This window comes from Heloderma suspectum, chromosome 10 (assembly GCF_057233095.1).
Source record: "Heloderma suspectum isolate Gila_16-S chromosome 10, 16-S_ref, whole genome shotgun sequence".
In the NCBI taxonomy this organism is placed as follows: Eukaryota; Metazoa; Chordata; class Lepidosauria; order Squamata; family Helodermatidae; genus Heloderma; species Heloderma suspectum.
The window spans coordinates 32,855,218-32,879,053 of NC_139467.1; the positions used below are offsets into that span (position 1 = coordinate 32,855,218).

Sequence of the window (23,836 nt, forward strand, 5' to 3'; positions counted from 1 at the left end):
CATCATCCCCAGCCAGCACAGCCAATTAGATGCATTGGGCTACAACCCCCATCATCCCTGGCCAGCACGGCCAATTAGATGTGTTGGACTACAACCCCATCATCCCCAGCCAGCACAGCCAATTGGATGTGTTGGGCTACAACCCCCATCATCCCCAGCCAGCACAGCCAATTAGATGCATTGGGCTACAACCCCCATCATCCCTGGCCAGCACGGCCAATTAGATGCATTGGGCTACAACCTCCATCATCCCTGGCCAGCACAGCCAATTAGATGCGCTGGACTACAACCCCATCATCCCCAGCCAGCACAGCCAATTGGATGTGTTGGGCTACAACCCCCATCATCCCTGGCTGGGGACAAAAGGAGTTGTACTCCAACGCATCTGGGGGACACCAGCTTAGGAAAGCCTGCATCAGGTTGCAAACTACGAAGCCCAGCTCTGGCAGCGGAGACATTTTCTCCACCCTCCTGGCAGGTGCAACAGCCAGCACCTGGTACTGCTGTCCCCCAGTGCCAAAGCACGCGACTCCCGCCTCCAGAAAGCGTGGCCAGATGGATTTAGGAATCGCGACGCAGGCCTCACAGGTAGGTACTGATTTGGTTTATAAGAGGAAACAGACAATAAAAGCGCGTATAAAAACCTTGCACTACAATTTTAATTTCGATCTCCAGATCCAGGATGAGGTCCGGTAGCTGTGCCTGGATGACGGAATTCCCTACTTTGGGAGGTTTGTGGGCCACCTCCTTCCTTGCCTTCTGCCATCCAGGCGAGACATTTTTATTCTGGTGAGCGTTTGACTTGACAAGTTGGGGAGTTTACAGTTGCAGTCATATACCCATTTACCTGGGAGTAAGCCCCATTGAACTCAACGAGGCTTCTGTGTTATTATTTATTCAGTATTTAAAGCCTTTTTACCCTGCATTCTTCCCCTGCTCTTTAGCAAAAAAGGCTCCCAAAGCAGCTTCTACATATCAGTCCCTGCACTCAGGCTTACAACCTTAAAAGACATGACATGTAAGGAAACAGGGATGGGGAGGGAGGAGGAAAAAGGCAAGCTCGGGCCCTAGTTCTCAGAGTTAGCATTCTTATCATGACCAGCTCTGATGCAAACAGTTGAGGTAGCCTGATGGAAGGGTTGCCAGCTAGGGGTCTGCTGAGGGAGGGCCAAAGGGAGCCGGGGTAATGCCAGAGGAAGCATTCGTCATGCAGTCACCCTGCCTCCTTCATGGAATCTGACAGGGGGTCCAGAGGACAATGTCTTCCTTTCGTAATCCTCTTGTGTTTTCCCCACTGCTCCTTCCATCTTTTTTGTCTTTGGATTGCTAGTGCTAGGAGCCTTCTGTCTGGAAGCACCTCTAGTTTCTCAGCAGAGGTGACGGAATAGCCCTGCTTCTCTTCTCGCCCTCTGCTTTGCAGCCTGCCGGAACACCTGCCCTTAGTGACAGAAGCTTACTTTTGAGTAGACATATATACTACTACGGTGGTCTGTGTCCTGAGAGGGGCCACAGCTCAGTGGTAGAGCATGTGCTTTGCATAAGGTCCTCGGTTCAATCCCCAGCTTCTCCAGGTAGGGCAAGGAAAGAATCCTGCCTGAACCCCTGGACAGCCGCTGCCAGCCAGTGTCGACAATACTAGGCTAGATGGACCCAGGGTCTGACTCAGTATAAGGCAGCTTCCTATGTTCCTATGGCGTTTAGGTTGTTTTTATTTTTAATCTGCCGTACCTGACTCTTTATTGTTTTCACTGTGTGATGGTATTACACAGCAATGAGTGCTTTCATTGCTGTGTTTTTAACGGATTCATTTTTAGGTTATGTTTTAACCAAGATTTTATTTTAATCTGTAGTTTATTATTGCTAGTTGCCTTGAGCCCCATTTATGGTGGAAAGGCAGGATATGCATTTAATGAATCAACAAATAATGGGTTGTTTTTTTTAAGTTTAATTTTGTAATGTTAAATTGCTGTAAGCCCTTGTGGCAAAGGAAGGCAAAGGACAGGCAAAGCTGGGCTGAGCAGCTTCATTTGCTCTACGTCCTCTCACTGATGGGAGAAGGCAAGGGGCAGCTGAAGGAGATTCCTAGTGGATGTGCTGGGAAGATAATTGTGTTGATGAACCTGCCAGGGACCAAATGATAGAGCAGGGCATGGCCCTGACGCCGCGGGGCATGGCCCTGACGCCGCGGGGCAATGGCCCTGACGCCGCGGGGCAATGGCCCTGACGCCGCGGGGCAATGGCCCTGACGCCCCGGGGCAATGGCCCTGACGCCCCGGGGCAATGGCCCTGACGCCCCGGGGCAATGGCCCTGACGCCCCGGGGCAATGGCCCTGACGCCCCGGGGCAATGGCCCTGACGCCCCGGGGCAATGGCCCTGACGCCCCGGGGCAATGGCCCTGACGCCCCGGGGCAATGGCCCTGACGCCCCGGGGCAATGGCCCCTTCCCTCTGACATCATTCAGCCCCCCACGTGATTTCAGTTGCCCATCCCTGATCTAAATAAATTAATCAGAACCTTTTCTGTGGTTGCTTCCACCCTGAGAGGTGGGTGGCGAGTACAGAAAGGCCAGTTTTGCACGATCCCAAAGGAGAAATGAGCCATGGTGGCTTATTTCCCCTCCCTGCACATGCCAATCACGTGCTGGGGGGATTGGCATGATTACTCCCAGCAGCGCAGCTTGCCATGTCATGTGAACTCGGCTAGGGTGGCTTGTAGGTTACAAGCCACCCAGAGTCCTACAAGAGGCCATGGGTTCTGGGTGGCTTGTTATCCACAGCAACAAGCCACTCTAGCCAGGTTTGCACAACACAACAAGCTGCACTGCCAGAGGTCATTATGCTAATCCCACCTGGCACGCAACCAGCACATGTGGGGAGGGGAAATAAGCCACCATGGCTTATTTCTCCTCCATGATTGTGCAAACCAGGCCAATGGGTCTTCTCTGTGGTGCTGTCCCAATTCTAGGGTGTCCTCTCCCTGCCCTACTGTCCCATGGCTGCTTGCTGGGCACCGAACTTCATAAGTTTTAGGCACTTTCAAAAATGTGCACAGGGTTTTAATGTTTCATAAATCTGATACTGCTGTTTTTGGTTTTACCTTTATTTCTTTTTAAGTTTTGCTGCTGTTTCAGGATATATTTTTGTGAATTTTGTAAATTACAATCAATTTAATACCAATGTGTGTGTGTGTGGGGTGGGGTGAGATGCCTTCAGTAAGAACCCACCTTCTTGCCTGTGTGGAACAGACTGATGGACTGGAGTGTATTTCATCATTGACGTTATCAAACGGCTGACCCACCTGGGAAGAGAAACAGACAGTTCAAGATTTCCTGATTCCCAGAGATTTTCCTCACCACCATATCTCCATATATTAAGGGTGGGCAACTTCAGTGGGTCCAGAGGCCAATTTCCTATCCACAGAAACCAACAGGGGCCACACACATCCAGCCACCGAATTCGGAGCTGTACTGCCACTGAAATTTGGTGGTAAGGCAAGAGTGGCAGCAATAAAAGCCAAATTTTCACTTTAAAAACGGGTGCATGGTGAACAGGTGCCTCGTTTTAATCCATAATCCTGCTCCCAGAAGCCCCACGAGCAGGAATTCCCAGCAAAACATGGCGCGTGCTCCCTGCATGCCTTATTTTAATGTGAAAATGCAGCTTTTTTGCTGCTGCCTCCAAAACGTTTCTGCTGCAATTCGGTGATGGCAATTTGGAGGTCAGCTCAAAAAAAAAAAAAAGGGCTGGGGTCGGCTATGCACGGGCTCCATGCAGCCCATGTCTCACCCACCCCAGCTGTATACAGAAACTGGATCATCTTTTTTTTAAGTTAGGCTGCCTCTCAACTCCCCTATTTGGCTTCATTCCTGCAAACGTTGTGCTTTTGGAATTTGCTGGAGAGAACCACATGCTCAGGAATTTGCCAGCTCAAACTCTTGATAACGGACACTCCCTTAGGCATCTTCACATCTTTGGCAAAACCTGGCTGGAATCAGACTAGGACTGTCCCTCTCTTACGACATGACCCTCCCTGATAAAGTTGTGTCTGGGACTTCTGGGAAATCAGGAAACATTTCGCTGAGGATTGCAACACTACCTCCAAGATTTCTATTGAGTGTCACGTTGCAGAGGTGGCTCTATATTTGGGGTGAATGGGGCGGTGACCCTCCGCCTCTCCCCCACCCACTTGCGGCAGAGAAATCTCCCCATAACCAGGTACATTGGCTCCAATGCAGCTGCTGTTTGGCAAGCTTGATTTTCTCCTGCCCTCCTCTGACCATCTCAGTATAATATTGAGCATCTGCCCTACCTTCCACCCCACTAGCCCCAATGAATACCAGCCGCCACTGCCACCTTGAGTGCCATCTTTCTTGGTAGGAAGGCAGGGTACAAATCAACTATATAAACATTGACTGCAATCTTGGGAGTTGCTTGTAGGTGGACCTGAAGGTTGCTCAAGCCCAGCCTTTTCCAACCTCGCACCCTCCAGATGTGTTTGGCTGGGGAGGTTGGGAGTTGTAGTCCAGCACATCTGGAGGGTGCCAGGTTGGAGGAGTTTGCTCAAGCAGGTCCTTCTGGTTTACTTACATGCTCAGGTCAGCCAGGGTTTCCGTTGCAAAGATGAAGGGCTTGTACTTCTCATGTGTGAGTTGGAAAACACTGAAGAAGAAGAAGAAGAAGGAGGAGGAGGAGGAGGAGGAGGTAAGAAGGTGGTGGTAGTGGTGTTTCCCACGATTCTTTGCTGCTGCAAGTCACCCCCATACCCAACTATAAAACTGTATGGCTACAGTGGTATGTCACAGCTTAAAAATGCAGCTTAACTCCATCTTTTCCACTTTGCTCAGGAAATATACAGGTAAATAATCCTACACTGGGTACATGGAAGAGGCATAGAATTATTGTCACAAAGAACTTGAAAGTAATGGCTGAAGAACTGAACTGAAAAGTGAAAGCTGTTTCCCACCAGATAGTGAAGACTTTTTTTAAAAAAATCTGGCAGGCTTCTGCGTTGTCAGGTAGTTGACATTTTGATTGTTTTTATCTGTGCTGCTTGCCTCAGGTGTATTCTCTTTGATGGTGTAGGATTGTTTTTTTAATGAAATCATATATGTTGTAAGCCACCCTGAGTAATGCCTTAGAAAGGTGCGGGTGGATGGTAGAAATAAAAATAAATAAAGGCACAATCCTATGCATGTTTGGACAGAAAAACGTCCTACAACTCCCAGCATTCCCCAGCCATGCCCAGTGAGCATGCTCATTCCTCATTGAGCTGTTTTGGGTTTTCTTCCTTAGGGTTCCTTTCCCCTAAAGATTGTTTGTACTTCTGCAAACCTTTGGGCAAAGCCTGATGACACCTCTGTCTTGTGTGTGCATGGTGCAGTTTACGGTGGATAAGAATCCATGCTCAGAGTGAGTTTGCCATTAGTATATATGAGGTCATCTTACTGACCAATAATCCCTGTAATGTGTTAATTACAGCTAAGTACATTTTGAGAGTATGATTTACCAAAAACCCTCCAATCCTTCTTTTGCTTTTCTTACCCCATTTATCCTTCACCTCTATCTTCCTCCCTGTGTCAAATTTTAGAATCCAAGGAATTTTAGCATTGGGGTAGGGATCCATCTTTTTGTGGATGGATCCCTACCCCAATTCTAAAATTGGGGTAGGGATCCATAAAAAGCACCATGCACATTGATGGATCTATATACAAATGATATTTACAGCTTTTCAATGTGAGGTGTTTATTGCACGCTTGTCATTCTCTACTCATGGTCCTTTAGATGATGTCGTGAACCTCCACTTTTGCTTATGTTTTTAAAGAGCACTTTTGGTGAGTTTTGTTTAGAGCAGGGAAAATGCGGCATTATTAGTGAAAGCAAAAGAAAATATTTTTTCCACTTGTGTATTTACACTGTTCTGCTATACCAAAATGCCACCTAGACGTTATGTAGCAGAAAAGCAAGAAACGAAAAGCTTCTTTGTTTAGTGCTCAGATCTCAATTCTGCAACAAAACCGAAACTAGATACAGCGGATTAACAGCCTTGCGTAGAAAAACCCTTAACCTACCCTTCCTCTCAGCGGCTCCCCATTTATGCCTTTGCTAGAATCCTGTGAAGTAGGTTAGGGTCAGAGAAAGTGAATGCTCTAAAGTCACCCAGTAAGCTTTAATAATAATATTCCTTTACCTCCTCTTCCTCAACCTTCCCTAGAATATTCTTGTTCATACCATGGAGCTCCTGATCACCATTCAACTCCCATCAACCCTACCTAGCATAACCAGTGGTGAGGGATGATGGGAGTTGTAGACCAAAACATCTGGAGGGCCACAAGTTGTCCACCTTGAGCTAGGGCATTATATGTGCAACTAGTGGGACCACACCAGGGCAATTCAGGGAGCTGTTTGTCCTGGTAATTCTCCCTCTCTCCTTAAATTAGGGGTGTTGAACCTCAGTCCCATGGGGCAGTTCCAGTCTGCCGGGGCCCCCAATGTGGCCACACACCCTTCCCCTGGCCTCACCCCCTTTCCACCAACTACCAATCATTTGCATGCCCCCCACACACACACTTCTAAAGGTCAAAATGCCTCTCCTAAGGCTTAGTTACTGGCAGTAAGAGATTTAAGGTAAAATATGCTGGTATTTTTGGTATTGTTGGCTCTGCCCCTTTTGACTTTGGCCCCACCCACCCCTAGAACGCAGCCCCCTAGAGCTTATCAGGAATGGAATTTGGCCCTCGGGCTGAAAGAGGTTCGACACCCCTGCCTTGAATGGACTCCACACATCTTTTTCTTCCTGGAACAGGCAGATCCTCCTTCAAGGCCTCTCCCAGAGCGACCCACCAAAGCCCACTCACTATTTCTTTTTCTGTTGTCTTGTGCTTTCCAGCCTATAGGCTGAGACGTTGATGAGCCCCACAGCCTTCTCGTCCTGGAAGGGCGGAGGGGAGGAAAGAGAGGGGAGTGGGGCGGAGAAACAAAGCAAAATAAAAAATAGAGAAGGATTTCACACACTAAGTAGCTCAACTTGCTGCCGCTTGTATAGGGAAGCTCTGGAATGTTGTACAGGTTTCTGAAGCCACAAGTGGAAAACAAGGAGCTTTATTAGGAATGGCATGAGGCTGTTAACCTCTTGTAGGGTGGCCATCAGTGGAGGCTGGTGGCTCCAATGTCAATGGGGCAGTTTATCCGGTCCAGGTTTCAGCCAGAACCAGTCAGAACTCTAAAGGAGAGATCCAAGGTGCTGTACATGCTTTACCTGTGGAAGGTCCCAGATTTCCTGTTGTCTTTTGCATCTGGCCACCCTACCTGGGCTCCCTTGTTCTCTAAGGATTCCCTCCTGATGCAAATAGCAGCTTGGAATGGGGGGTGGAGAGGGAATTTTCATTGGGGCCTCAGCAGGGCTGAAGCACCTTGCATAGCTCTTTTAGAGTTCTGACTGGTTCTGACTGAAACCCAGAGCAGATTCGCTACCCCACTGATGTTGGAGCCACCAGCCTCCACCCGTGGCTGTGTGTCCTACTTTACAGACAACAGTCCTCTATTTAAAAGACTGCCAGAGGACCGTCTTCTAGCTGAAGGGCTGTCCAGTCCAAGTCTGCTTTGAAGATAAAGAACCATACAAAGGGAGAACATCAGGGGTCTTGAAGTTGCCCATCAACACTCAGCACCTGGACTGAGCACCTGAGCACCGTCTTTCCCACTGCAGGGAGATGTATTTCTGTTTAAAGCAGTTATTCTGAAATGTGCATTTGCACACACCTATCAGCATACATAAATGTGGGTCCCCTTCTGTCCTCTCTCTCTTTTTTTAATAAGGATGCATTTTCTGCAACTAGGGAGTATGGGAGTTGTAGTCCAACACATCTGGAGGACACCAGGTTGGAGAAGGTTGCCATAATCCATGTCTTTAAGGTGCCACAAGCCTCAAATGTACTCTGCTGCAACAAAATCAAAGAGCCCCCCCCCCCCCCCCCGGCCTGGCAATCCTAACATTCGGTATGCCGTAATTGTATGGCTCCTAAGCATTCTTAAGCAACTAGGATGTACTCACATTGGGGTTGCTGTACCAGTAGAGGGTCTGCCCCTTCAGGACAAACCAGAACCGCTTCCATTTCTGGGCCATGAAGCCTACGTGGTCTTTCTTCTTCAAGAGCCAACCATCACAGTCCACCTGGCCCAGTTCCTGGCAGGAGATGCGCCGTCGACTTAGTCTGGTAGCCATTCCTCATCACAAGCAAAAGCGAGGGCAGGAAATTATTGGACATGCACATCACTATTCTGTGCAAATGCACGTTCACGGGACAGTCTGTGATCCCCCAACACACACAGGCACATGCTCCCCCCTCCCCACATTTCTTTTCAGCAAGATTAATTGCTGGCTTTGGGTGGAATTTACAGAAGAGCCAAGAACAACCCACAGTATGGTCTATACATGCAATAGAACAAGGCATGTGGAATCTGCAATAAAATGTTGCAGTATGGAATATTCCCTGTTCAGGATTCCAACCACTCCATTCCATTCCTCCTCCCACTCATTTTCCACCCGCCCACCCCGAGAGTCAGCATTCTGCAGCCACTGAGCATGCTCAGTCCTCACTGTGCTGATTGAATGGGCTTAAGCTATGGGAGGGTAGATTTTGTATAAACATTAGGAGAAACATCTTGACAGTTAGAGTAGTTTGGCAATGGAACCAATTGCTGGGCAGGGGCTGTCTCTCCCTCAGTGGAGGTCTTCAAACAGAGGCTGGAGAGCCATCTGTTGGGAAGATTGAATGCTTCTCTTTACACAAAAAATTCCTCTTACATAGAAAGCTAGCATGTCAGGAAGGCCAAGCTAAAACACTACTCTCCACCATCTAATTTTCAGTGTGGAAGGAATTTTTCTTTTCCCCCCTTTTTTATATGGAGGAGCATTCAATTAGGTATGCATAGCTGTAAGATGAGGTAGTATAGTCCACACACAAGTTTATCACCTGAGCTGCGGTTTGTGAGAATGAATTGGTTGTTCTAGAGGACTCCATTTTTTATCCAGCTTATAATTTGACTTTTCCAAGTCACAAATGTGTATATCTTTCCTCCTCCCTACCCATCCCTTTTTCCTTGTGTGTTGTGTCTTTTTAGGTTGCAAGCCTGCAGGCAGGGACCACCTTGTTGAACGGAGCATTTGCAAGCCACTCCGGGAGCCTTTTTGGCTGAGGAACAGGATAAAAATACTTCAAATAAATAAATGAATAAATCTTGGGATACAGGTCTACGCAGCCTCACTCACACACACACAAGATCTGGCTATCTTTTTTCCTTCTGACTGGGAAACTATGGACGAAGGTGGCCATGTGTCCTCTTTTACAGAGGACAGACCTCTATTTGAAGGACAGTCCAGTTCAAATCAAGTTTAAAGATAAAGAACTGTAACGAAGGAGAGCCCATCAATAGCTGCCCATCAACCCTTAGCACCTGGACAACAGACTGAGCAGACACATGGGCCACGTGATCCTAATCTTCCCCAGTATGGGGAGACGTATTTCTTTTTAAATGATAGTAATTATTTCCAAATGTGCATCGAGACATATAGATTAGCATACACAAATGTATGCAAATCTGTGTCCTCTTTTGTAATGATGCATTTTTATTTTAGTGATGCTTAACACTTTATATGGCTTTAAGAGAGGCAAAGTGTGCCACACATACCCCCTTGCCTGGTGAGGAACAAATGGATGCCACTCACCTTTTTGCTTTCGTCGATATTCAACACTGCCCTGAAAGGATCATATAGGGAGAGAAACACATTGTGATGTAATTACAAATGGGGCCTACAACAAATATTGCAGTATGGAGAGCCAGCCATGCCCTCCCCAGAATACTCAATTTCATCCCTCCCTTATGGTTTTCTATTCCCCCACCCCCATACACACACACCAGCCAACATCCTGTGTGAACTACGCATGCACAGTCCTCTGCACAGGGTGCACTTGATTCAGTATTTGTTTGTGCCTCCAATTTTTTTTTTAATTGTTCTGCCATTCTTAGATTTTTCTTTGGCACTGTTCCTGCTGAATTAGTTTGCTTGCTGAGCAGATGTTTTTATTGCTGTTTTGTTAACCACTCCGAGGGCCCTTTCTAGGGCTGAAGATCCAGGATATAAACCAGGGGTATGGAGACTCTGACCCCAGGGTTCCCCAGAAGGGCACGCCCACTTTGCCTGGCCCCACCCCCTTTCCCCCAACCACCAATAATTTAGTGCACTTTCTCACCATTTCCAAAAGGTTGAAATGCCTCTCCTAAGTTACTGTTACTGGCAGTAAAAGTGTTAAGTGAAAACAGGCTGGTAGTTTTGGTATTTCGGCTCCACCCCTTTTGCCTTTGGCCCCACCCACTACTGGAATGTGGCCCCGAGGGCTCCTCCAGAATTGAATTTAGCCCTTGGGTGGAAAGGAGTTCCACACCACTGATATACTTAGACCTAGAAATAAGCAAACGAACCAACACGCACCTCTTTGGAAGAGTCCGCAGAAGAACCCAGGCCCTGGCTTCCTCGGACAAAGCCATTCCCAGGGCTTGCGGAGTCCGGCAGTCTGAGTTCCAACATGCTGGGCTTAGTAGGAGTGGAAGGCTCTGGGGATTCGTGCCCCTCAGAATTTGTCTCAAGGCCCTGCCTTTCCAGCACAGGGTCAGCCTCTGGGAGAATCAGGCAAAAACAAAGCGACCAGTAATTTAATACTGGAAAAGTATTTCACACGAGCAGGATGCCCCAAACAGCAGGGAGGTGTTTGGAAATGTGGCCAGAGCAAGTGTAAGGCGCAAAAGCCTTGACTGTGTTCAGAGGTCATGCTTACCCTGATGGGAGTGAGCCTGCCCTCCCTGCCCAGCCCGGGCTCAGGTGCTCCCCTCCGCTCCTGCAGCACAGTTGCAAAGGGTTTGGAAGCGTCCGCTTCCATTTTCAGTTAACCACAGCTTGTTGCATCTTCTGAGCCCAACAAACCGTGAAACAAGCCAACTTCGAACAATGGCTTGTTTCAACAAACCGTAGTTATAATTAATCGTGGTTTAGCATTCGGATGTAATGCTGGACTGTGGTTAATAGAAATTAGAAGCAAAAGCTTCTGATCTCCTCCTCGGCTGCGGTGAGGAGAGCGTAGAGGGAGGCTAGGCTCATTCCAGTGGAGGCTGGCAGCTCCAATTTCGGTGGGGCTACGAATGAATTCTGAGTTTTCATCAGAACCAGCTTGAACCCTAAAGGAGCTATCCAAGGTGCCAGACCCTATCCCCAAAAGCACCTTGGATAGTTCCTTTAGAGTTCTGACTGGTTCGGACTAAAACCAGGATGGATTCACAGCCCCCTCAAAGTCGGAGCCCCCAACCTCCACTGGCTCATTCCCACCACGCTAAACCATGGTCTATCATAAGATCCAAACGCAGCCATTCTCTGCAATGTACAAGATTTCAGGATGGGCATTTTTCAGTGCGCCACCCTTTAATATGAAGGTTAGCAGCTTATAAGAGAGTCGGGAAAAGGGTGTCAAATATGGTTCCAGCAGAACGCTCCCCCAATGTCCTTCCTGAACTGGAGCAATACCTGTGAGTGGAGTGATGGCCAGAATGTGGCAAGACCCACTGCAGTGTAGTGGTTGGATATTGGACTAGGACCACAGAAACCCAGGTTCAAAACTCCACTCAACACTGAAGTTCACAGGTTGATTTTGGGCTAGTCATACTCTCTCATCCTAACCCTACCTTGCAGGGTTGTTGTGGGGGTAAGATTGGCTTGGCAGGGGGAGAGAAAAATGTACTGAGCTCCTTGGAGGAAAGGCAAGGTAAAAGTGTAATAAAAACACAAATAGTTAAATAAAAGAAAGTCCAATTTCTGTCATGACAGTTTCGCAACTCTCCACCAGACCAGTTGTGTAGTGGAGGCAGGGCTCACAGGGAGGTAGCCCAGGCACATTTTCATTAGCAGGGATGCTGATGTCATCTGCCACCCCCCTCAGAGTTCTCCGTTTCCTCTGAGCTTAACTGCCACCCACACAGAAGCTGGAGGGAAATGAATTTTCCCAGCAACAATCTATAGTTCCCTGGTGTAATGCAAAGTATTTGGGGCTGGCCTGGTCTTGAATGGGCAAGGAAGACCCATTAGCTTTCCAAAAGGCCTGGCTCTGGTGGAGATAAAAACTGCTAGGACTGTTTTGCTGATATGTGATCAACACAGATGCCTGGATTTTTGGACTCTCCTTGGGGGCGTGGCTGAGGGGGCTGCCGTGATGAGGGCCTGCACTTCAATATTTGCAACTTTCCAGGCCCTTACCTGCTCCGGAAAGGTGCTCTGCAAGCTCACAGGTGTTGCCTGTCGGATGCCTTGAATCAGTTCCTTCCTGGTCCTCTTCATCAGCAGGGAGATCGGGCACAGAATCCCGGCTGCCTTCCAGCTCAGCAGTCATGCTTGAAACGGGTGGGGTTGGGGGATGGGGAACAGAGCACAACCTTTGATGAGCTGTGTTTCATCGCAGCTGTGTGCTAATTACCAGAAGGATACTTTCCAGATGTTGTTCAGCACTCCAGGGGAGCGAGTGCATCTTCGTCAAATGCAGATTAGTCAACAAACCATATGAACACAGGGGGAACCCAGATAGCTGCACTGCTGGCAGCTCTCCATTCTCTTAGTGCCACACCCTGATACTGGAACTCCTTCTCCACCCACCTCCCTCAAGCACGCACACAGCCCTTCTCCCCCGGACCATCAGATTACAGGAGTGACTTTGCAAGTGCCTCCACCTCAGGTTCTTCTTCTTCTTGCAAGTTGTAGCAAAACAGGAGAGGGGGGAACGTTCGTTGTTTCTGCCCAAGTATCCCATTTACTTACCAGAAAAGGAATGGGGGGGATTTTGCTCGCTATTTGGCAAGAGGATGGAAACATGTAGAAAAAACATTTTATTCTCAGGAAGGTTAAGCGCGGCCAGGCTCCTGCTTGAGCAACAGGAAGGGGAAAGGTCGCTGATTTTTCAAGAGATACTCTGTCTGCTCATTGAACCAGGGAGCATCCCCTCCTCTGGGCAAGTTCCAACACTGCACTTTGCAGTTTCGTTCTCATTGGAAGCATGAGTAGAGTGTGACGTCATCAAAACCCCCATGCGTGGCATATTTTGCGAAAACTCCTGCGTCAAACTGGCTGGGTCGGTGCTGGTGGGTGCAATCAGCCGTGTGCCAAGGCCCATGTGCAGCTATACCCCCCCCATCAATTGTCAAGGGCTCCTTGGAGGCCTCTCTCAGTCTAATCCAGTAGCCAAGTCCAGACACAGACAAAGGGATTCTTTTCAAAGCTTTATTCCTCTTTTACAACTTAACAACTCTACTGTTAGCAACTAGATATGAGCAGCAGAGTACCTATGCCCTACGTTGGAACAGTTGGTCCCCGTTTGAAAGGGAATTACTGGCAGACCCCTGAACTTAAGGACTAGGGAGAGTCCCTCCCCTTTTCCCTTGGATCCTCTGGGCGCAGCCGTTGTTTGCGCGCCAACTGGGCACTACGCCTCCTTTCCGCGCCCTCCATTTGGCGTCGCTCTCTGCGTCAGCGTCGTGTGTCCATCAAGTCTGCTTCCCGCGCTCTGTCACTCCCAGGACTGCTATCTAAGCTAGGAATGCTGGTGGGAGGAATCTCCATCAGCTGTTGGCCCTGGGAAAAAGGAGCGCGCTCCTCTCCCAGGAGCAACTGCTCTTCCTCAGAATCAGAACTACTCTGGGATTCTATGGGCTCAGTGTCTACCCTGACATCAATGGCCAGAGCACTGCTGCCTTCACTGTCACTGCCTGTTCACCTGCCCTCTCCAATAGGGTGGATGTGTGTCCCCTTTTACAGTCCTCTGTTTGAAGGGCTGTCCTGCCTAGGTCTGGTTTAAAGATAAAAGGAATGTTGCCCATGAACACCCAGCACCAGCACAGCACACTGAACAGGCGGCCACACAGGTGGTCACCTGGTCACAGTCTTCACTTAAATTATAATAATGCCTGAATTTGCATCAATACATATAAAATTAGCATAATTTATATTTTTTAAAAGCTGTCAAAGCTCCCTAATGAAGTTGGACTCTCTTTAATGAAAACTCTTGATTTACGTACAAATGGGAGGATGAGTAACTCGTAAATAGTCAGATAAATCTGTCCATTATGCTTATATATTGTTTAATTGTTGTGGACCGCCCAGAGAGCTTCTGCTATTGGGCAGTATAGAAATGAAATGTAATAAATATATAAATAAATATGCAAATAACATGTGAATCACTGCCCATTTTGGCAAGGCATAAGTGGCCCCCCTACTCTCGGAGAGAGCAGCAAGAGATGCCCAGAGGAAGTGGCACGTGGCCCTACCATAAGGCCAGGAGTGGCCCTCCAGATGTTTTGGCCTACAACTCCTATCAGCCCTAGCCATTATAGCCAATGGTGAGTTGTAGTCCAAAATCAGCACTGTTCAAGTGACCACATTTCTCTAAGCTCCCCCACCACGCCACCACGCCATTCAATGGCTGTTTTGCAACCAATGCTGAATTTCAGGATGTTGCCATTTAGATTTGGGACATTCTGCTGTTAAAGGTTACTCCCACGTAGGGATGTACGGATTGTGCAAAATCTGTTCCATCTGTGTTTCATGGATTGTCAGGCACCTTTTGTTTCATCATCGACCCATCAACTGAATTGGATTTTTTTTGTTTCTGACTTTGTACAAATTTGCATGTGAGAAAATGCACAAATTCCCCCCAAGGCACATTTTCATGTTTTAGCCTACGGGGGAAATGTGCATTTTTGGCCAGGTTTTTTATTTTGTGTATTTTTCTCTGACAAAATTTGCGCAGCATTTGGGAAAGTTAGAAAACCGGCCTACAAGTCCACAGAATCTGCCTGACAGGGGAAAAGCCGGTCCACTGTGGAATTCGTGGGTTGGATTCATGCAAATCTGAATTCATTTGGTTCCGTTGAGGATTTCTCCAACATCCCTGCTCCCACATGCCTCTTACTTTAGGGGGAAATCCATTACTGGTCCCCTGATAACACTACTACAGGCTATGAGCTCCGCACACCAGTCTTGCCACTTTCAGAGTGAGGGGGAAAAGGACCAGACTTTCCCAGCACGGTTTCCAGGATCCTGACTGCGCACGAATGTGTCAGGCCAGGAACACAGGAAATTGCACCCTGTGGATGAGGCCTTGATCAGCAACTTAGAAAACCCGTGGTTTGCAGTAGACATCTGAGAGGTCGTCAGTGCAATCACAACAGAGGAAAAAGTGAAAGGTCTTTTCCAGAGCACAGACCTTAATTGCTTTGGAAACATTGAGTGTGCACCCTTGCTTTATAAAAAAAATTATAAACGTACAATGGTGGACCGTGGGGAGTCTAATAAGAAATATTTTAAAGGTAGGTGGTGCCAGACTGAACCTAGCCCACCGCTCTTATGCATTGTCGGACAATATCCTGCATGAATACCGGGACGCTTGTATGTGTCTGGCATTGACAACAGATCAGTGCACTGAGCGTGCAACTTCCCACACTGAAATATTTTTTCCACAGACAGGAGGAAGAATCTCACACAACAGCATGCTGGAACTGGTTTGCCCAAGCAGGGTCAGTCCCATCCAAATCAAGCCCAGTTCCAAGCCTGCGCTTCTCCCTACCACAGGGAAGCTCAAGCTGGCCCGGTCCAAACCATCCCTCCCAGCCATACTGAGATCAGGAACATAACATTCTCCATAGCACCTGGCACCCTCTGGATGTGCTCAACTACAACTCCCATCATCCCAACTAGTATGGGCAACAATGGGGCTTACTAGAAATGATAGGAATTGTAGTCTAATACATCTGGAAGGCACTGGGTTAGGGGAGGCTGGCAGAGTAGATCAACATCCCTCCGACCCCCAGGCCTGAAAACGATAAAAACCGTGCCAGTGCCGGAGTCCTAACCTGGAAGTCGGGGAAGCAGAACATGTCGGAGACTCATCCCTCCTCAAGCTTAGGGGTTCCAAAGCATCCGAGAAACTGTCTAGCACCTATGGAACAAGCAGACAAAGTTCAGCATCTGTCACAGGTACGGGGCAAGGCTTCACTGTGGCTCATGTATATCGTTGACATGATGTCTTCAGCTTCCCGTTGAGTCAGAAATGAAACTCTAGGTAGTGAAATTAGTCACAAGCCACATTTGGAAACGTGGGACTGTTAAGGAGTTTCTGGAGCAACCTAATTGTTTATTTCTTTCATTTCATTCAGAAGATTTATATACCACTTTTCATTTTTACAAGATCCCAAAGTGGTTCACACAATAAAATAAATTACAAAGTGTATATATATAAAAAAACACCAATCGGTCAAAACAATAAAACAGTAAAATATATCATTCACAAGAACCAGGGTCAGTGGCAGCACTAATGGTCACAAAAGCACGTGGGCAAACATGACTTAAACCATCAGTGGAAACATCCCGCACTCTCAATGGGTCAATCATTCCACATGGTGGGCACCGCAAGAGAGAAGGTGGGCGCCCTTTTTAATATCTATTGCCACAAAATCTTGTTGCCTAAGGTGGATGCCCCACGCTGCCTCACAGCAGAGCTAGTCCTGAAGACCCTGTTGCCCAAGTACGGCCTGAACATAATAGGAAGTCGTTTTATACTCCTTCCTGCCCAGAAGCATCCAATGCCCAGTCTGGGTGGGCAGAGCCGGTTCAGGGCCTGAGGTAGAGAAACGGTCACCTGCTGTTCAAAGGTTTACTGCACTGGGCATACAGATCCCAGCAGCTCCTGACAGCAATACAGCTCTTGCATGTGGAATAGCGGACCGCACGCAGCCCCACCTTAAAGCACAACCAGCTTCCCAGTCAAAGAATTTGAGATCTGCCCCCCAGCTTCTTTGCAGCGGGGAGGGGAGGGAAGTGTTTGAGACCTTCACGCTCTATGTTCTGGCTCACTCTAGGTCTTGGTTACCTGCTGCTGAGAAGATGATCCAGGGGAACTGGGGGACCCTGAAAAAACAAGCGGGAGTTTCTTCAGCACCAAAGTCACTCGGCTTGACGTCTCAAGTAGTTTCTTCACCAGATTCATCCGGGTCCAGCCCACCTGCATGATTGACAAATTGGCCTGCTGTTAATGCTGTTGGTTCAGTTGCATGTCATAGACTTGTAGGGTTGGAAGGGGCCTACAAGACCATCAGGTCCAACCCCCTGCTCAGTGCAGGAAGCCTGATTCCCAGGCGGTCTCCCATTCAAGCACTAACCAGGGCTGACCCCGCTTAGCTTCCGAGATCGGACAAAATCGGGTGCATCCAGCCCTTTGCTCGATCTCATAGGATCATGGGGTTGGAAGGGGCCTACAAGACCATCGGGTCCAACGCCCTGCTCAGTGCAGGAAGCCCAATTCCCAGTTGGTCTCCCATCCAAGTACTAACCAGGGCTGACCCTGCTTAGCTTCCGAGATCATTGAACTACTCTTATTTGTTTTACAGAGTTTGACATTGTTTTAATGGAACATCTTTGTGTTTTTTATACTATTTATGTAAGGCATGCCTGTGAACAATCTATCTGAGTGGCTTGGGTGGCGGCCTGTCCTCTATCTGAAGGGCTGACCAGACCAAGTCCAGTTTAAAGATAAAGAGCCACCAGAAAGACGAGCTGGGCCTTGAAGTTGGCCATCCACAGCACCTGGGCAGCAGACTGAGCAAGGCACACAGGTCACCTGGTCACGGTCTTCTGCACTATGATGTGATGTACTATATTTCTATTCAAAGTATAATAATTTTTAAATTTACATTTATACATATTGAGCAATATATGCAAATTGGTGTCCTCTCTTGTCCTCTTTTTTGGTGATGCATTTCCTCTTTTGGGGTGATTTATAAATTGCCAGCCTAGTGGGAGTGGGGAATTGTGAGCACATCTCAAGTAGCTTCCTCACCACCTTGGAGTGACAGTTGGGATTGTCAGTTGGGCAAAGCTGACTGAAGTTGGTGAGGGGAAAAAAGAGAGGTTGCAGATGGGACCAAGCAAGCAGGCAGGAAGTTTTGGAGGAGAGAACTGGTTGATTACAGTAATCCTGTGGATTACCATAACCCTTGTGGAAGGCAGTAGCTTGGTGGATTCCTCTGTTTGTGAATTTATCATTTTAAGACTTTATTTTCCCCTAAGGGTTACTTTTATCTTTTCCTTCTCTTCGAGCCCTCCTATTGATTGCATGTATGAGTTGTTTTTTGTTTACCTTTCCTCTGTAAATGTTTAACTCTGTTTATTTAAATTTACCAATTATACAGTTATTCTAAAGTTCATGTTGTATTTTGTGGATTTAAGTGGGAGTATAAACTGAACCCAGCCCAAATTTGATGTGAAATTGTGAGCATCAGCTCAGTTGGGTTACATTAATATTCTTGATTAGGAACGCTGTGTTGCGAACCTACATAGAAAAGTGGTTTTGGACATGAAGGAAGGGCGGAATCCCATGGCTGCTAGACAGCAGTTAGATGGCCATAGGGCTGGTCAGTTTCCGGGAACTGACTTTGGAGCCTGTGCTCCGAGTTCAGTTCCCAGAGAACTGCCTCCCCACCCCCTTCCACACCACCTCATAGTAGCACGGAACGTCCCCAGGCTCTGGGCTCGTAAGAGCAGCATGCAGCAGGGCAAAAGGGGGTGTTCCCAGGGGTGGGGAGGGGCAAGGGGTGCAGGAGTGCTGGTATGACACTTCCTATGCTTCATCCGGCCTCCCCACCCCGCGCTCTGAAGCCCTGCAGCTAGACAGCCGAAATCAGCTGTCCAGCCGCAAATGCAGGGAGGCTGGAGCACAGAGGAGAGTATCCCCTCTGCGCTCCTCCTACCATGCATTGGACAGGCAGTTGCCTCCGAGTTCAGAGGCAGCCATCTATCCCGATAGGATTGCTCCCTAAATTAAAAAATAAGCAAGGCTGAGGCTTTCAGGACTTGGGCAACCATTCAGTTTTATCCCTCGTTTGCCATTTCTGAAGGTTGCTGCTGCAGGGGCTGTAGCCACAGAATGGCACAGTCAGGGCTGGCCCAAGACATTTTGCTGCCTGCAGTGAAGGAAGAAAATGCCCCACCGCTACCATGCCACTCCACATGAAGAAGCTGATTGGACTGGGAACAGAATCTAATTACGGCACTAGAGACAGAACAGCATCCTGCCCTGCTGAGAATAACAAGCTAAGCTACCTGAGGGGACACGGAGCGGTGCCCTCCAGCATGTCACTGGCCGCTGCTCCCCAGCCCAGTGCCTGAGGGAGCTGCCTTACTCTGCCTAATGATTGGGCCGGCCCTGTGGAGGGGTCTGTGACTTCCTCAGGGACAGTCCAAGGCAAGCTCCTTTCCTGACATTTCAGCTTTCATTAAAAAGAAAGAAATTGTATTTATTTATTCATTCATTCATTTCATTTCTATACCGCCCAATAGCTGAAGCTCTCTGGGCGGTTCACAAAAATTAGGGCGGTTCACAAAAATTAGAAAGAAAGAAAGAAAGAAAGAAAGAAAGAAAGAAAGAAAGAAAGAAAGAAAGAAAGGAGTCTCTAGTCCCTTTTACTCACGTAAAGAAAGGAAATTATGTACATGCTGTATTCTACCTAACTGTTCACCAAGAAGTAAAACTCCTCCAATTCCCCCGTTCTAACATGCTGGCCAGTGGGGGCAAAGGCACTGATAAGCACTTGTGAAGGTTTGTAAAAATTAAAGTGCTATTAATAAGTAACACAATTAAAATGACTTCCTTAGGCCCCCTCACTATAGCATTTATTTATTTCATATATTTATTTACACCCCTTCATGGATCACTGCCTTGTTGTGGCGAAGGGGCTTGCGTAACTCAGTGAAGCCATAAGCTATGCCGTGCAGGGCCACCCAAGACGGACAGGTCATGGCGGAGAGTTCTGACAAAATGTGGTCCACTGGAGAAGGAAATGGCAACCCACTCCAGTATTCTGGCAAAGAAAACCCCATGGAACATATCACAAGGCTAAAAGATATGATGCCGGAAGATGAGCCCTTCAGGTCGGAAGGTGTCCAATACCCTACTGGGGAAGAGCAGAGGGAATTTCCAAGTAGCGCCAGAAAGAGTGAAGCGGCTGGGCCAAAGCCGAAAGGACACTCAGCTGTGGATGTGTCTGGTGGTGAAAAGAAAGTCCGATGCTGTAAAGAACAATATTGTTTAGGAACCTGGAATGTAAGATCAATGAATCAAGGTAAGCTGGAGGTGGTCAAACATGAGATGGCAAGATTGAACATCGACATCTTGGGAATCAGCAAACTCAAATGGACAAGCATGGGCGAATTTAATTCAGGTGACCATTATATCTACTACTGTGGGCAAGAATCCCTTAGAAGAAATGGAGTAGCACTCATAGTCAACAAAAGGGTGGGAAAAGCAGTACTGGGGTACAATCTCAAAAACGACAGAACGATCTCAGTACGAATCCAAGGCAAACCATTCAACATCACAGTAATTCAAGTCTATGCCCCAACAACTGAGGCCAAAGAAGCTGAGGTTGATCGGTTCTATGAAGACCTACAACACCTTCTGGAACTAACACCAAAAAAAGATGTCCTCTTCATCATAGGGGATTGGAATGCTAAAGTAGGAAGTCAAGAAATCACCAGGATAACAGGCAAGCATGGCCTTGGTGTACAAAATAAAGCAGGACAAAGGCTAATAGAGTTTTGCCAAGAGAATATGCTGATCATAGCAAACACTCTTTTCCAACAGCACAAGAGGCGACTCTACACATGGACATCACCAGATGGTCAATATCGAAATCAGATTGATTACGTACTTTGCAACCAAAGATGGAGAAGCTCTATATACAGTCAGTAAAAACAAGACCTGGAGCTGGCTGTGGCTCAGATCATGAGCTTCTTCTTGCAAAATTTCGGCTTAAATTGAAGAACGTAGGGAAAACCACTAAACCATTCAGGTATGACCTAAATCATATCCCTTATGAATATACACTGGAGGTGAGGAATAGATTTCAGGGATTAGACCTGATAGACAGAGTGCCTGAGGAACTATGGACAGAGGTCCATAACATTGTTCAGGAGGCAGCAACTCAATCCATCCCAAAGAAAAAGAAATGCAAGAAAGCCAAGTGGCTGTCTGATGAGGCTTTACAAGTAGCTGAGGAAAGAAGGGAAACGAAAAGCAAGGGAGAAAGGGGAAGATATATCCAACTGAATGCAGAGTTCCAGAGAATAGCAAGGAGAGACAAGAAAGCCTTCTTAAATGAACAATGCAAAGAAATTGAGGAAAACAATAGAATGGGAAAGACTAGAGATCTTTTCAAGAAAATCAGAGATATCAAGGGAACATTTTGTGCAAAGATGGGCATGATAAAGGGCAAAGAAGGCAAGGACCTAACAGAAGCAGATGAGATTAAGAAGAGGTGGAAAGAATACACAGAAGAACTATACAGGAAAGATCTTGATGTCCCTGGTAGCCATGATAGTGCAGTCACTGAACTTGAGCCAGACATCCTAGAGAGTGAAGTCAAGTGGGCCTTAGGAAGCATTAGTAACAACAAAGCTAGCGGAGATGACAGTATTCCAGCTGAGTTATTTAAAATCCTAAAAGATGATGCTGTTAAAGCGCTGCACTCAATATGCCAACAAATTTGGAACACTCAACAGTGGCCACAAGACTGGAAAAGGTCAGTTTACATTCCAATTCCAAAGAAGGGCAATGCCAAAGAGTGTTCAAACTATCGTACAATTGCACTCATTTCACAAGCCAGCAAGGTGATGCTCAAAATCCTACAAGCTAGGCTTCAGCAGTATGTGAACCGAGAACTACTGGAAGTACAAACTTGGTTCCGAAGAGGCAGAGGAACTAGAGACCAAATCACCAACATTCGCTGGATCATGGAGAAAGCAAGAGAATTCCAGAAAAACGTCTATTTCTGCTTCATTGACTACGCTAAAGCCTTTGATTCTGTAGATCACAACAAACTGTGGCAAATTCTTAAAGAGATGGGAGTACCAGACCACCTTACCTGTCTCCTGAGAAACCTGTATGAGGGTCAAGAAGCAACAGTAAGAACCAGACATGGAACAACCGATTGGTTCAAAATTGGGAAAGGAGTACGACAAGGCCGCATATTGTCGCCCTGCTTATATGCAGAGTACATCATGAGAAACACCAAGTTGGATGAATCACAGGTCGGAATTAAGATTGCCGGGAGAATTATCAACAACCTCAGATACGTAGACGATACCACCCTAATGGCAGAAAGTGAAGAGGATCTAAAGAGCCTCTTGTTGAGGGTGAAAGTGGAGAGTGCAAAAGCTGGTTTGAAAGTCAATATTAAAAAAACGAAGATCATGGCATCTGGACCCATCACTTCCTGACATATAGAAGGGGAAGAAATGGAAGCAGTGACAGATTTTATTTTCTTGGGCTCCAAGATCACCGCAGATGGTGACTGTAGCCATGAAATTAAAAGATGCTTGCTCCTTGGGAGGAAAGCTATGGCAAACCTAGACAGCATAGTCAGAAGCAGAGATATCACCTTGCCGACAAAGGTCCGTATAATCAAAGCTATGGTTTTCCCAGTAGTAATGTATGGCTGTGAGAGCTGGACTATAAGGAAGGCTGAGCGCCGAAGAATTGATGCCTTCGAACTGTGGTGCTGGAGAAGACTCTTACAAGTCCCCTGGACTGCAAGGAGGTCAAATCAGTCCATCCTAAAGGAAATCAACCCTGACTGCCCCATTGGAAGGGCAGATACTGAAGCTGAAGCTCAAATATTTTGGCCACCTAATGCGAAGAGAAAACTCCCTGGAAAAGACCCTGATGCTGGGAAAGATTGAAGGCAAAAGGAGAAGGGGACGGCAGAGGATGAGATGGCTAGATAGCATCACCGATGCAATGAATATGAACTTGAGCACACTCTGGGAGAGAGCGGAGGACAGGAAGGCCTGGCGTGCTACGGTCCATGGGGTCACGAAGAGTCGGACACGATTTAACGACTGAACAACAACAACAACAATTTATTTACAATATTTGTATACTGCTCCATATCTAAAACAGATTTCAGAGCAGTGATTTCAAGCTATGCTGATGCAGTCACCTGTTGGTAGCTGCAAACATACCTATAGGGACATTGCCAATGGTCATTCTTAAAGAAGCGAAGCAAGAATAGCTGGTCTACAGTATTAAGACCGGGAAGAGCACATGGTAACCCCCAGTGCCGGCTCCAGGTTTTGGGGGGCCCTATGGAAAGATGACCTCAGTGGGCCATCCTAGCTGAGTGGTCTCACCTCATTACCACTGTTGCCACTGCCCACGCAATTGCCCTCTCCCGCTGGGCACTACTGCCCGGAAGACGCGGGCAAAGCGAGTGAGGGCTGCCGTTCCTTTACCTTGCTCTTGCCACTCAGAGAGGGCAGGTGAACCACAAGCAACAGCAAGCAGCAGCAGGAGCAGAGCCAGGAAGTTCTGGGAGTTGGCAACGGACCCCCGCTGAAGTGCGAGCCTTGGCAGGTGCCTGATGATGCCAACCCACAATGTCGGGCTCAGCGGTAGCACATGGCTTGCATGCAGAAGGTCCCAGGTTAAATCCCCAGCATCTCCGGGTAGACCAGGGAAAATTCCTGCCTAAAATTCCAGACGGTCACTGCCAGTTAGTGTGGACATCACTGGGCTAGATGGACCAAAGGTCTGACTCAGTATTAGGCAGCTTCTAGGTTCCTGTGCTGGCCCTGGTCATCACCCCAGGGATAATGCAGCAAGAAAAGAAAAAGACAAAAGTAGCATAGGAAAACATTCCTGCCACCAGAGCTCTGAATGGACCATTTATAGAAACAGGCAGCTTTGGCTGCCTATTC

General features: G+C 47.6%; 1 protein-coding gene across 2 annotated transcripts in view; it reads right to left on the minus strand.

Moving 5' to 3' along the window:
* Positions 1–23,836, minus strand: part of CNKSR1 (connector enhancer of kinase suppressor of Ras 1) — a 55,669-nt gene that overhangs the window by 10,339 nt on the left and 21,494 nt on the right. For both annotated transcript variants that reach the window (XM_084815799.1, XM_084815800.1), the window contains exons 9-17: positions 16,956–17,087; positions 15,940–16,025; positions 12,299–12,432; positions 10,490–10,674; positions 9,725–9,755; positions 8,051–8,223; positions 6,855–6,928; positions 4,588–4,659; positions 3,225–3,298 (exon numbers count right to left, since the gene is read on the minus strand). In XM_084815799.1, the coding sequence (XP_084671925.1) occupies positions 3,225–3,298; positions 4,588–4,659; positions 6,855–6,928; positions 8,051–8,223; positions 9,725–9,755; positions 10,490–10,674; positions 12,299–12,432; positions 15,940–16,025; positions 16,956–17,087 (961 nt within the window). The remainder of the gene's footprint in view (positions 1–3,224; positions 3,299–4,587; positions 4,660–6,854; positions 6,929–8,050; positions 8,224–9,724; positions 9,756–10,489; positions 10,675–12,298; positions 12,433–15,939; positions 16,026–16,955; positions 17,088–23,836) is intronic.